Source organism: Caloenas nicobarica, chromosome 7 (genome assembly GCF_036013445.1).
Source record: "Caloenas nicobarica isolate bCalNic1 chromosome 7, bCalNic1.hap1, whole genome shotgun sequence".
NCBI classification, from domain to species: domain Eukaryota; kingdom Metazoa; phylum Chordata; class Aves; order Columbiformes; family Columbidae; genus Caloenas; species Caloenas nicobarica.
The window spans coordinates 36,368,216-36,382,246 of record NC_088251.1 but is presented as its reverse complement, the minus strand read 5'-3'; the positions used below and the strand labels follow the sequence as shown (position 1 = coordinate 36,382,246).

Here is a 14,031-nt window from a genome sequence, read left to right as displayed (position 1 = left end):
TCTACTGCTTTGTAAGACAGCAGAGCAATGAAACAAAGCGGAAAGCAAGTATCAGTAACTGACACAAGTTATTTCCATCCTTACCAAGACACGTCTGTCCATCAGGTCCTAGTGTTGTCCCCAGGGAACATGTGCAGTCACTAGTGTCCAGACAGGAGCCCTGGCAATCCACCACATCACAGATGTCATAAAAATCTAGGGCACGACAAGAATGCTGTCAGCACAAACCACTGAGCATGCACCGAATATGCTGTATTTGTACCATCAGCTTCACCCCGTGTTGAGTCCATCAGTTACAGATCTAGCCCACATTAGGAAAGCTGAACCACTGAAGCTGATGAGAAACAATCTAGTTTAATTACTGTAAGTCAGAGATGCAAATTTTGGCTTTGGTAGCATGCCAAGACAAACCACAGGGCCCACAGAGAGCATTAAATCACTGCGGCCAGGTCAGCTACAGGAGTTTTCTGCTGGCTGAACAAAGGCCAGAATTCATGGAGGTGAATCGATCCATTATAGACAGGCCAGCACCTGCACTGCATCACCTGACACAATTTGGGGCGAGAAAGGCAGAAACCAGTCACCACCTCTCTCAGGTTTGTGGATGTTCTCTGCAAAGGGGTTTCAGAAAAGGGATCTCAGCAGTTACTTACGACCACAGTACGCATGGAAACAAACGCTCGGCTTGGTTAAGTGATACACGTAGTACCCGCCCGGACACGCCTTGACGTCAATCGTGGTATTCCAAAGGCAGCAGTTCCCGTTGAAGCTGGCACAGGCTTGGCGTGGGACGATGCCATCCGACTCTCGCGGGTGGCTGCCATTCAGCCAAATGGGAGCGTGGGTGCCACAGTGGTTCTCCGGGATGCAGAAGGTAGGCATGGCATCACCAGCCATGCCAGTGAAGCGATACCACTCCCCGTTGATTTGACTGTCGCAAGTTGGCTGGCCGTGGGAACCATTTATCTGATGATCCGTGTTCCTCCAGGGCTCGTTCAGGCTGATGTAGGCAGAGCAGGGGTCCAGGGCTGAGACGTGCGACAAGAGATGAGAGAGAACATCTGGTAGATATCAAATCAAGTTGTTGACTGATAATTGCAAGGAACTCACAACAATTTCTTTTTCTATTCTTAAGAGAATCATTGTGATAGAGATCCATGGGGAGAAACAGCGATACGAGCTAATTGCCTTATGGAAAATTTTGACAGCTCAGCTTAAATGTCTTGGAAGAAAAAGTAAATTAACAGAGCTCTTATAACATTATGCAGCTGACTCACTGTTTAGCTGCTGTAGAGTATGACGGGGGGAAAAATACCATATAAATAAACCTGAGGTCCAGAGGGTGATTTTTCTGTAGGAAATATGACCTAGGAGCACTGGATCAAGCCTAGGACATCCACCCTTTGGTCAGGTGCTAACTGAGCAACTGCAAGCCCGTCCTGAACTACTGGTAACTCTCCCACATGCCTTGGAGAAGATGATCAGACTTCAAAGAGGTTATGCAGCCTTTCTAAAAATCCATCCATAGTCCATGGTCACCCTTACTGTTAAGTTGCTATAACGACAAGTCGGAGACAACCTTGCAAAGCATCATTTAAAATATGAGCTGCAAGACATGCAACAGGAATGCTACATTCAAGGTGCACAGAGAGAAAATATTCCATTTCAGTTATTAGAGTCCTATATAACTGTAAGTCATCTCTAAGCATAATTTATCAGGTCCTACTCAATTCAGGGCACAATTTTAAACAGCTAAATATAAGAACTGCTATCCCAGGTCACAATGAAGTTGATCTACAGCAGCAGGCTGTCTCTAACCAAGACTGTATGCTTAGGGAGGTGAGGTAGGAGAAAGACACCCAACTCCATTTACCTGGGGTTTTGTTCTCCACTGCCTCTCCTCCAGCACATTTATACCAATGTGAGATGAAAGCGCTGTAACTCAAAACCTGCAGCAGGGCCAGTGAGAGAGGTGGCAGCCCCCTGTACTTATAGATCCACTTAGATGTGCCCTGGCCTCCTTCAGAGACTCTGTCCCCCAGTTCCTTCTCTGCCAAATATTAATTATCTCTACAATTCACACTATCTATTGTGGTTTTGTGTGATGTTGCCACCTCCTTGCATCTGAAACAGCTTCCCCAGATCTTTTTATTTATTATCTTAAAACCTAGAGAGCACGAAGGTCTGAATTAGGACCTTCTGGGGAGCAAAAAGTTCAATTCTTTACACAGTCATGTCCCTTGCAAGCCCACAAACCCTCCTGATCTCCCCAGGAGATCGGATGTTTGTGAATGAAGTGGGTGTACGTGAGGGCAAGATAGAAACATGCAGACCTCCTGATATGTGCATGTCTGTTCATGCAGCGCTCAAGGAGTGCGTCCCTTTTCAGAGGCCTTTCTGAACCATCTGCAAACAATTAAAACACAAGAATACCATAGGGAAGAAAAAAACCAAAGAACTGAAGTGCTCGTTACATTTTCAGTCATCTCCGAATTAACCCTGATTTGACAGCTTCCTCACTAAAAGTCCAAAGGTTTCATTTTCACTTATATTTAATACCTGATTAAGCACCACTTACCTGTGACTAGCTATTCCCTATTAAGCAAAATGAATGTTAATACTGTCTTGAGTAAGGAAAATTGATTACCATTTGCTAGAAATTAGGCTAATAAAACCAACCATTCTGATTAAGTGCATCTCAGACTGGAATACCCTCTACTTTCCACACCACATTTCTTTTCAAGTTCTAAAATTGCTCTGTTTTGTTTAAACAAAAGAGTCATGCAGTTCGGGTGGGGGGAGATGTTATATTGTTTCTATTAGAATGCTCTGGACAGAGACCAACCATCTTGGTTAATTATTTGATTTGCTTCACTGACTTTAAAGTAGGAACTACAAGTGCTTCCGAGAATGGACTCATTTAGCTGCATCCTCTGTAAATATCTGTCTCACCGACATGCTATCTTGTACCTTCTCACAAGTATAAATCTCTCTTGACAAACGTCCTTACACCATCCTCAGCCACAGACATGTTTTGCTTGGCCTCAAATCCAGCATAAAGGGCAGGAGCAGTTGCTGTAGTCGTACGAGTGCTGCAGAGCTGCAGGCTGGCACGAAGGGAACACTTAGCACCGTAACTCCCGAGATACGCAGAGGAGTGGATACGCTCCCACCGCAAGCAGCCCTCAGTTCTGAGCAGTGCAGGGGGAACCACGGCACAAAATCTCTGATGAGATTCACCAGGCAACCCCTCGGGAGCCCTCAATTTCACCTGCCTCCCCTTACCCACAGACAGCAGCAGCACCATTAGATCTCATCCTCCAAAAGCTTGCTTAACTTCTTGTGAGAGGAAAAGATGGGTCCTGCCTCTCCTTTGCACAGAGCTGAAAAGGCTTCCGCTGGGCTTCCCTGAGTGTAACTCACTTGGTTTCCACAAGATGATTTAGTATGGCCTCAGAGTGAGTCACTGACTAAGTTAAAAAGGTTTTTGTGCTGTTAAAAGCCAAATGAGGCGAAGCGAGGAATGCCCTGTCAGCTTCCCAGCTGGGCAGCGCCAAAAATACACACGCTCTCATTAGCTTTCATATAGTATAATTAACTTTATGAAATATTCTTTGTAGTCAGACTCTGAAAACACTCATCTAGGAAGATCACATTGTCTCCCAAACATTCAGAAGATAATTTAAAGGCAAAATTTACTGAGATGAAGATGCAGTGGCTCAAAGGGAACTGGAAGAAGGCATTTTGGGGGAATGGGGTAGCACACCCTCCCATCTTTCATTTCTCTGAGAGCTTCAGGCAGGAGTGAAGGGGAGGCAGACAAGCAGAAAAAGCAGACAGCACTCTTTCAAAAACTGCAGACCCTCAAGAGCCGCCCTCGGACTGCAGGGCTGCCCCGAGCCAACCTCCCTGCAGACACCGAGCAGCCTTTGGCAGTGCAGTCTGCTGAAAATGAATTTGAGTTTTTTAAGAAAAAACTCCACAAAAATACAGAAGCAACTAATCAATCTCTCATCTCTTCTCCCCAGACAATGAAACCAGAGGGGTTTTGCACAAGACATATAACTGTCTCCAGCTCCCTCCGTTTTTCATTTTTCTTGCCTCGATTTTTTCCTCCCCAACACTTCTTGCGTGGCCTGAGCAATTCAGCGTGACAAGCATTAGCTACGAAGGAAAGCTTTTCCATTTGTAATCTTGATAATATCATTAGTTCTCTAGCTGACGCACCAATATATATATAGGATGACGAACTGGGCTCTAGCAAGCATTCCTAAACCCACTGTTCTGCAGAGAGATTAATCCTGTGTGTATTGTGTAACGGGAGGTCTCAGCCCTGTCACAACTAAGCAATGAAATGAGCAACACTGCATTATGACACTAAATTCAGTTCAGATTTGTCAGAAAAGCAGGTGAAAAAGTAGCATAATATCTACTCACAGAATCTCCCCTCTGAAGGGAGAAGAAAATCCCACAGTGCCATGGCAATAGAGATTTTCCCAACAGGGGAGCCTTCGCGCCCTGTGACAGAAAGGCCTTTCCAATTGGAAAGCATTTCACACCACCTTCAAAGAGGATATTTCTCATGTCTTCCAGTCTTCTATCTAAGAATACCAAGGCTCAACACCAACCTTACAGGCAGCAAACAGAAATAAGCTTGAAAGCAATGCCTCTTCACTCACCCATCGAAGACACTGGCTGCAAGCGGATAATGAAGCCGATACAGAAAACCAAGTACTGGAACATCCCACTCGGCCAAGGAACAGTTACCACTCAAGTAACCGAGGCTCAAAAGCCCTTGCACAGGCTGTGGCTCTTGCAGCCTTCCTCTCGGCAGAGCTTCTGACCCCAAGCTTTCTGAAGAGCAAGTGTGATAGCTCTCCTGGAAGTTTATCACAGGAAGAAGCTGAAGGGATGTGGGGTACAACTCCAGCCTTGACCTCCAGCCTTGACCGCCGCAGAGCAGCTCTACCCCTTATTGACAACTTACTGATCAATCTTGTTTTTTGGACTCAACCCGCTATTGTTTTCTGGCCTGACTGCCCCACAGTGACACCTCTGCTATCTTATCTGGAGAAGAATTCTAACTAGGGGACACCCGGACATCCCAAAGGGATGGAAAAGAAGAACAGATGGGTGCTTGTTGTTATCTCTGCTCCTTCCACAAGTCATACGACTTCATGGCTCCGCACAGGCAAAAAACACCAACCAGAGAGCCTTAACTGCAGGAAATCGTGGCCAAAGAAGAACTGAGCCTTCCAAGCAGAGCTACAATGGGAACATCAGTCAAAATGAAGGACTGGTATCCCACAGGGAAATAAACTGTTCCAATACTACACAAAGACCCTTTCCACTCTTAGTCAAACAACACGATCATTGCAGTAAGATTATCAAACAAGGCAAGTAAAGACATTTTTCTGCAGTGGTCTTATGATCTCTGTCTTCAAAAAAGAAAACCAAGCCAACAGTCAAGAAACTTGACATTACAGAATTAACTTCTAAGCAAAACTGAGTAATTGAAAACCTCTGCCTCACCGGTCCAGCCCAAACTAGGCTGAGCTGCAGGTCATAACCACACACTCTGGCTATGGATGAGACGTAGCACACTGAAATCTGTTCTCTGCTAAAGCAAACCAAGCACCACGACTAGCAGTGAGAGATGCCAAGGACAACACGAATAAGCAGAAATGGATCTTCCCTCTCATCCCATGAGCTATAGCTCTTATAATAGATAATAGATTTAAAGCTCTGTTTTTAACCTATATATATCTACAGGTCCCTCCCTGCTTACAAACAATGGTCTTACAGTTCTCTCCCAGGAAATTATCTACAGCCAGAAAGCTCCGCAACAGCAAAGAGGACACCGAAGCCTACAGTAACAGCACAGCCAAGCAAGGGGAGGCATTTCCCCATTCCCTTTGCATCCTGCATTTCTGCAGCAGGCTGGCATAAGGAATAACACCAAAGCTGATGCACTAGCTTCAAATCCCAGTAGAAAAAAAGCAGCCAGGCTATTTTCATACCGAGTTTGCATGAGGTAAGGAGCTGGGTATTCGCCTGCTTTATAGATACTGTACATTACAGAAAGTTCTCAATAGGTTCCCTCTGTCTGGGTGTTCCCCTGGCAGCAAAATGCAATGTGCTGTTCTGCTTCACCGCAGCAGAGTCTTTTCCAGTGGTGAATGACTCTAGGGAACAACAAAAGAAGCTTTCTAAATAACTGTCATTGCTCCCACCACCACCACCACAAAAAAAAAAGAAAAAAAAAAAAATCTTTGTAGCTATATTGTGCTGACAGCTGTGCAGTACCAGAGAAGTTTTTTTCAGCAACAGGAAAGGAGAACAAATTCACTATGCAAAGCTAACAAGGCAGATAACCCTCACAAGGTGATTATGTGAATTCCCAGAAGAGAAACTAAAATTGAACGGAGAATAATACAGCAAGCCACAGGAAGTTATATTTTGCCATTTTCATTGAGAGGTTGATTCATACTTAAGATCCTGGGTAAATAAAAGTGACAAGTTTGAATTGAATTTCCTATTTGTGTTAGAATTGTGTGTATTTCTCTGAACCACTTAATTATGAACTGCTTTTATCTTTGTAGGTGGTATATCAGGCCTGACACCAGTCATGCTTTGACAGTTACATGTAAGTGACAGACAACTGACAAATAACATAGGGAAACGAACTGCAACCCAGCAATTTTGAACCTCAAAAATGTCGCAAACAGGCCCTATCAAGTTCTCCAAAGGGATTAAAGCAGGAGATGCCCCAGGATTCCCGGAGATGACACTATCCCAAATCACCATAACATCTAATTTAAGGAAACAGTCTAAAGCTGGAGAAGATTCCGTGCGCTGCCTTTAAACCTTTTTGGGATCCACAGGAAAGGCAAAGATGATCTCAGTCTTCTGGAAGAAGCGTCACCAGAGGCAACGCTTGTGTCAGCACTTTCTTGTTGCTTTGCAAGTTATTTCAGGTGACACACATAGTTCCAGTTCCCCCACAAACAATAGTAGCCTGTATCAGAGTAGGCCATGGCAAATCTATGCCTAAGGGAGCTGGAGAAATTATTCCTGAGAAGGGAAGCAGGAAAAAAGCCCAAACAACAGAGCGACAGTCGTATTAAAATAGAGGCCTGAGACTTTATTTTGGTACCCAGAAGATAAGATCTTAACCTGCTGCTGTCTCAGTCTGGTTTATGTCTATTCTTAATGCAAGAAAGGATGCTAATTTTGCAGGTGGCAACCACGCTTCTCATCCCACCCCGAGATTTGGAAGGCTTCACCATCCTTCTGCAAGGAACTCTAATTCTTCAAAGCATTGGCGAGGCTGGAGAGCCTCATACTTTTTACAATGGACTCATGAATAAAGTGCTTTGGCGTCTGCTGAAGCTGACCTTTATCAGAGCCATCTCTCAAGACACACCAATGTTTGATGAAAGTGTGTGAAGAACAGCTCCTGGTGCAGGAGTTAACGCCTGCACTGCCTAGAAGGAGCAGCGGAAAAGCTTATCAGGGCTTCCTGCTGCTGAGAGGAGAATCCAACACAACAGGATCCCCGTCTGCGATTGATTTGAGGATGTACATTCACAATAAGCCTTGACATGCTGCCCAGATGGATTGCACGAATGTCAAGGACTTCCAGATAGGCCTCGTTGCTGTAAACAACTTGTCCCAGGACACGGTGCCAATGGGAAGGGCTGTTGAGATCAGGGAGTGAACGTGAGTTGGGTGAAGTATGAGCAAACTCAACGCAAGAACCGGTAAAACACCGAGACCCCATTAAAATCAGACAAGTACATAACTCCTTGTGAAGAGTAGCAGTTATTTCCCTTCCTGTAGTGGTGCCCAGTGATGCAGAACTCGGTGTTTTGAGAGTGTTCTTCCACAGGTCCTACAGAACTCAGTGTATTTTCCACAATCCTCAGTTTCTAGATGTAGGAACTGGGGCATACCCACAATTACAAAACTAATCAGGGGTAGAAAGGGGAGTAGGACCCATCTGTTACAAGTTCACAGAGCCACAACGACACAGCATAACACCAGCTTCTCTGTACTTCAGGGCTTAGGTACATTGCAAGTGTAATTTCCATTCCTGTATTTTATTGTTCGCCCCTTTAACGTCGGTAATTTCCATTACTGTATTTTACTTTTCACCTCTTTAATGTCAATATAGAAATGATTTTTTTTTTGAAGGGAATAATTGCAATCTCTTAGGTAGAAAAATACTTCAGATATTAAAAGCTCCTTCCTATGTGAAAATAAAGTCATACAATGTGGCACAGAGGAAAGCAGTTTGCATTTACAACTCCACACAAAAACCAGAGAGGAGATTAAAGAAATCGTTCCACTGGCTCAGACAACTTGACCAGCTCAGGGCAACTTGACCAGCTTTACTTGACTGACATAGTGCCAAGGTCTGACAGGAGCAGCTTCAGAGCATCACACAAATCCTCTTAGACCCAATGTGGAAGTGTAAGAATTCACAGCAAGGTGATAGTCATCACTGCCTGCCATGTAGGAAGGGTTACAGGGGAAAAGAAAGAGTTTCTTCTCTGCTCTTCAGGAAAAAGGAGCCATGAACACCGCCCCTGGAGAGACTTGCAAGGTACAGCCTCACAGGCATAGCAAAAAGGGAATCTAATACATTTCTCCAGACAATCTGGAACTTGACATGTTTATTTGAAAGCTCCCTCACAGAAGGAGAGAGAAGAGAGGTTAAGCAAATGAATAACAAAATTGATAGAAAAAGCAGCATCTGAACACTGCAATGCATGCTGCTGTTCACCCTTCGCATCTTACATTAAGATTCAGGCAGCACTGCCTGCTCTGACATGCTGCCAGTGGGACAGGACCCTATTACCTGCCTGGCTCCCAGGCATGAAATAGCGACTGCAGGAGAGTTTGTTGATGTTGACATACAACAATATGTATCAGGAGAGCAAGCAAATGTCACCCTTCCCTTCAGTGTTTGCATTCAAGGGCAACAAAAGCAGCAGCACTGAGTTTCAGGTTTGTGGCACGTCACCCACCCTTTGGGGTGGAAGGAACAATTTGTGCAGGAACAATTTTGTCACAGCATTTTCTTGCTTTCAATATAGGGAGTGTGGTGCTAGATGTCAAAGTCTTCAGTTCTTCTGGATGCTAAAACGGAGGAGCTCTTATGCAACTGTTCCAAGCAGTTTGTCTAGGGAGGGCAGCAGCTCATCTGTACACAGCAGACGACTATGGGTTTGCCAGCATTGCTGAGCTCAATTTCAGCAGTGATTAAAGGCACGTCACAGATAACAGTTCCAGCTGCTCCTCTCTGGCCTTAAAAAACACTGGAGAGTGTTAAATGTTTTAAGAACTGGCCGATCACAGAATTTTCTTTTTAAGTAGTCAATGGACATGATAAAAATCTTCTAGCAGCAAACATCTCATCCTAACATCTTATAAAGTCCGGACAAAGTACAGTCTGATTCCCAAAGTTAATGAACAAACAATACATCACCATGACAAATCAGGACACAGTCATTCAAGGGCTTCCTCTGAAACAGCAGTTGAATGCAATATAGAAATACACTGACACCACTTGGTACATATTTGAGGTTGCTGGGCATTACATGCCCATATATATTCTTACCCTGCAACCTGCCACATGTCTCCAGATTTTATCACAGCCTCCACATGGAGCTACTATGCTGGTCAAACAAAGGCAGATCTTTGTTAGACCCAACATCTCTACCTCTACCTCACTACCTCAACTGCTCCTGAGATCCCTGTGTTACGCAGCTAGGCATGGCAGCAAGATCTCCATCCAAGCTTCTTCAGGAAAGCTATTATCTGCATCACCACGGCCTCAGTGATGTAAGGTCAAGAAGAAACAACCTAAACGAAAAGAAATGGAGGAAACTCAGCAGAGCTGCCACACATACAATATTCTGTTAACTGGGGAAAATAATGTTGTTCAAGAGCACCAATTCAAAAATTGAATAGTTATTTATTGTTCCAGAAGTACATTGCTCTTTTATACATATTTCATAAATGATACAGGATTTTACACATGTTCAGAATTCTTTTAAAGAAGGACTTTTCTCCATGCTCCCTCCCTCATCCCAAACACACACCAAGGATTCAGCTACAGGATTGTGTTCATTTTTTTCCCCTTAAAACTCACCACACAAACAGGATAAAACAGATAAAAAAAAATAATCACACAATGTAAATAAATTGAAAGACAGAGGAAAAGGGGAAGGGGGAAATAAAACTAGAAACATGCACCCATTCGGTCCAACATGCCATTGAGTGAGAAGAGGCAGCAATCCCAGCTGTGTTTCCACATCTGCAAGGCACCTGGAGTCTAGTTAATACTGATTTGTTTTTTCTTTCCTAGTTTTTTTTTTTTTTTTCTTAAAAAAAAAACAACACAAAAAAACCCCAAACAGAAGCCTCTTTCCATGACACAGTGAGGAGTAGTAGTGAAACATCAAAAAAGCAGCCAGTCTTTCTGTAGATAAAACTTAGTGCCCTTCTCCCACCTTCATCCTGTCTCCACAGTATTTATCAGCAGGATGCTAAAACAGACTGACCTGCTTTGAATGAAGAGATGTTTTATCTGCTTAGAAATCAGCCAGCCTTGGCTAGAAGAGAGGGCAACGGATTGACTTTCCTTCCTCTATTTCTTTTAGCTAAGAACGAGAAATGTCATTAGCCACTCCTAAGAAATTCTGACCTGTGGGTGCAAAGTTCATTTAAAGCTACTTAATTAGGGGAAAGTTCTAGAGAACTGAAGTAGTTCTGTGTCCTGCACTCTAAGAGCCCCAGGCTTTCAAAAAGCCTCTGGGCAAGGAAAATGCTTTGACCATGTATGAGACCTTTTATCCTGTTACACAAGCAAATATCAAGTTTAATTATTCCATGTGCCAGAACTGTTCATTTAAGCAGGAATCATGATTCTGCGACAGTTTTATAATCTTTTAAACCTTCATAATTTCATAGTCCAGGTGGCTATCAGATTTGGGGCAGGAAGAGGGGAAATATCCCTCCCTTAAGACTGAATAGAAAAAACCTCTCATGCAATGCTGCCACTGATTTCTAGAAGGAGCTCAAGGGCACTGGGACGCAAAGTTTATATAGTTATTATGGAATAATCCAAAATATCAATTATCAAATGTCCAGAAGAAAACTTGTTCCTTCTCTCACTTGGCTACAACCAGTCTGTGCTACAAATAAGGAGGAAGGCAGTGGAGCACATGGGGTGGGCTGGGAAGGGGAAGCTCACGGTTTTCCAGTAGAAAGCAGTCTTGTAGTAACCTTATAAAAGAGACCAGGTCTGATCAGAAGTGTGCGTGTTAATGGCGGTGGAGTGCAAGTTCTGATCACCAGCCATAGCTCCAGGTGGCTTGGATTCTTTGCTCCTTTTTTTTTTTCTCCTTTATTTTTGTTGAGAGAGAAAGAGAGATCTGAATCAGGTAAAGGAAAATTTAAAAAGCTAAGCAGGCTGCTGGTGTCTTATCAAGAGGCAGACCCTGCAAAGCTGGAAGAAGACACCCCTACACCCCCAGCATTACATTCTCTTCATGAACCCCCCCAATCCTGTATTTGTACACAATTGCCATTCAGACGGTTTTTAAATGTGACTATTTGCCAAGCCCTTTTCAGAACTAACATTCCACAATGTCCCATCTTCAGGGTTTAAGAGATTTCCCCCATACAGTCCTTTGTCTTGATTAAAGGTAAAAACCCTTCACCCCCACACCACCTCCCAGCTTCCACCTGTAATGCTTTAATTAAAAAGGCAAGAGCTATGAACAGGTTTTTTGCCGGGGTTCAGAGCTTCTTTGCTGATCAGTCCTTTTCCTCAATTTGCTGGATGGGCAGGTGAACCTGCAGCGGGTCTCGAAGCCTCTTAAGGTCCAACTCTGCCTAAAAGTAAAAGACACATTATAAAAGAACAAGCTCTCAATATACCTTGCCCAATACCATTCCACTTTACAGAATGGAAAACTTTGCCGTAGTTCCTTGTTTTTCCTGTCCAGAATGGAAGCATTCAAAAAGTAAAACAAAGTCACAGGCTCATATTTGGGAAAACCATTCTCAGCGCTTTAAGACATTTGCTCTGTACTTCTCTCAACTTGTCTACGTGCAGCCACTTAAAAGGAATATGGTAGGCAAGGCTTGATCCCCATAAACTGACTGGAACACTTTAAAAAAATATGGCTCGATTAATGGGAATGGTTGTTTCTATAAGAAAAGCTCCATGAAAATCCAGTCACCCAAGGGTACCCATATTCAGCGTGGCATGAGAAAACGCAGAGGTCTTTGAGTTTTCTCATGAAACTAAGAGAGCCTAGTCCTAACCTTCCTCTGCTCCCCAAGCAGCTCCTTCTCCAAGGCAAGAGGAGAACACATCTTGCCCTGGATATCCTACACTGTCACTTCCAGAGCCTGGGAATAAACAGAGAATGATCCGGAGCAGTGAAAAAGAACGTGGTAGCTCTGCTTTTTCTGCCTGTGCCATCCTTCTGCAGAAAGGCTCTCAGAAACACAAGGCAAAATCTCTACCCATCTCCTTTCTTAAACAGATCCCACAATGTGGACAGTCTGCCAAAAGTGTCTGTCTCTAGAACATGAGAAATCTGTCCCCATTGCTTCTAACAATACAGCTAAATTTTTTGAACGTTATTTTCCAGGACTGCAACCCAGTGCACTGAAGTGCTATGTCAGGAAGATGTTAACTGAATGGATGCAAGTCTTCACTCCTCACTAAATCCATCTGGTGTGGAGGAGCTGAGGAGGAAATCTTGAATCAGGCTCCTCTGAGGCATGAAGTGCCTGAAGCAACTAAAGACTTGCCAGCAGTTTCTAAAAGGCCCTTACAGACAGATATAGGCAACCATTTCATGTCAATTTACACATCCAGCAGTTCTATTCCTGGGCATATCAAAGCCAATCCAGTGATTGCACTGGGGCTGTGACAAGAAAATGGGCTGAAAACTTCAGATACACCCATTCTTGTTTGAGGTGCATCTATTAATAGCAGCTAAGAACTAGCAAGCAGTAATTTCTTTGTCTTATTGCTGGAAAAATTCTTGTTACCTGAGCAATTGCATCCTTGAGTTGATTGTATTTCTCTAGATCAAATCGTGTCTTTTTGGCTCCTTTATGGAAAAATAATAAGTACTGTCTGTCTCTAGCTTCTGGATAAACATATTCCTAAAAAGACAAAAGGAGAGAAGATAGGAATAAAGCCACAACAGGATGCAATGCGGGCTGCCATTAGTGCAATACGTATCAGATGCATTTTGGGAGGATGACCAGTTTCTGTCAGTGAAGGCACGAGACCAGACAGTATTTTTTAAGCTCACCCAGTGTGGTGGAGTAACCCCAATCCAGCAGCTAAGCCCCCACCCAGTCACTCACTCCCTCCCCTATAGCCAGATAAGGGAAAAGAATCAAAAGGGCAAAACCCAAGAGAAACTTAGGAGTTGAAAAAACCCCCAAACAACAGCTTAATAAATGAAGAAAAAACAAAAAAACCCAGAAGAGTGGTGCAATAGCAATCACTCGCCACCTCCCACCAGCAGACCAATGCCCAGCCAATCTCCGAGCAACAGCTATTTTGGAGAAACTCCCCCCAGTTTAGTGCTGAACATGACGTTATATGGTACAGAACATCCCTTTGGCCAGTTTGGGTCAGCTGTCCCACCTGGGTCCCCTCACAACACCTCACTCACCCCCAGCCTGTACCCAGGACTGAGGGGAGCAGGGAGAAACCAAGAAACACAGAAGGCCTTGCTGCTGTTGAGCAATAGCAAGAACATTGGTGCATTATCAAGGCTGTTTTGGTCACAAATTCAACACACAGCACTGTAAAGAACATGAACTCCATCCCAATCAAAGCCTGTACAGTCAGGCATTTGCTTCTCTACCACTATGATACACTCCAGCAGCAAGTTACCATCACCACCCTTCTGTCCTGAATGTGTGAATCCTTCCATGCAGAGAGAATCAAAACTAACATGTTTCAGGTTTCAATACCAACAAGTT

General features: G+C 43.9%; 2 protein-coding genes across 4 annotated transcripts in view; both read right to left on the bottom strand.

Moving 5' to 3' along the window:
• OIT3 (oncoprotein induced transcript 3) overlaps positions 1–9,859 on the bottom strand; it is a 28,966-nt gene extending 19,107 nt beyond the window's left edge. Inside the window, exons 1-3 of one of the 3 annotated variants that reach the window (XM_065639437.1) lie at positions 9,742–9,859; positions 654–1,028; positions 85–195 (exon numbers count right to left, since the gene is read on the bottom strand). In XM_065639437.1, the coding sequence (XP_065495509.1) occupies positions 85–195; positions 654–897 (355 nt within the window). In that variant the 5' untranslated portion in view covers positions 898–1,028; positions 9,742–9,859. Of the gene's footprint in view, positions 1–84; positions 196–653; positions 1,029–4,679; positions 4,868–6,020; positions 6,328–9,741 lie in introns of those variants that run through there. The other 2 variants (XM_065639438.1, XM_065639439.1) reach the window with 2 other exon arrangements.
• Positions 9,860–10,396: 537 nt separating this feature from the next.
• Positions 10,397–14,031, bottom strand: part of MCU (mitochondrial calcium uniporter) — an 88,211-nt gene continuing 84,576 nt past the window's right edge. The window contains exons 7-8 of the mRNA XM_065638814.1: positions 13,081–13,197; positions 10,397–11,907 (exon numbers count right to left, since the gene is read on the bottom strand). Of these exons, the coding sequence (XP_065494886.1) occupies positions 11,830–11,907; positions 13,081–13,197 (195 nt within the window). The 3' untranslated portion in view covers positions 10,397–11,829. The remainder of the gene's footprint in view (positions 11,908–13,080; positions 13,198–14,031) is intronic.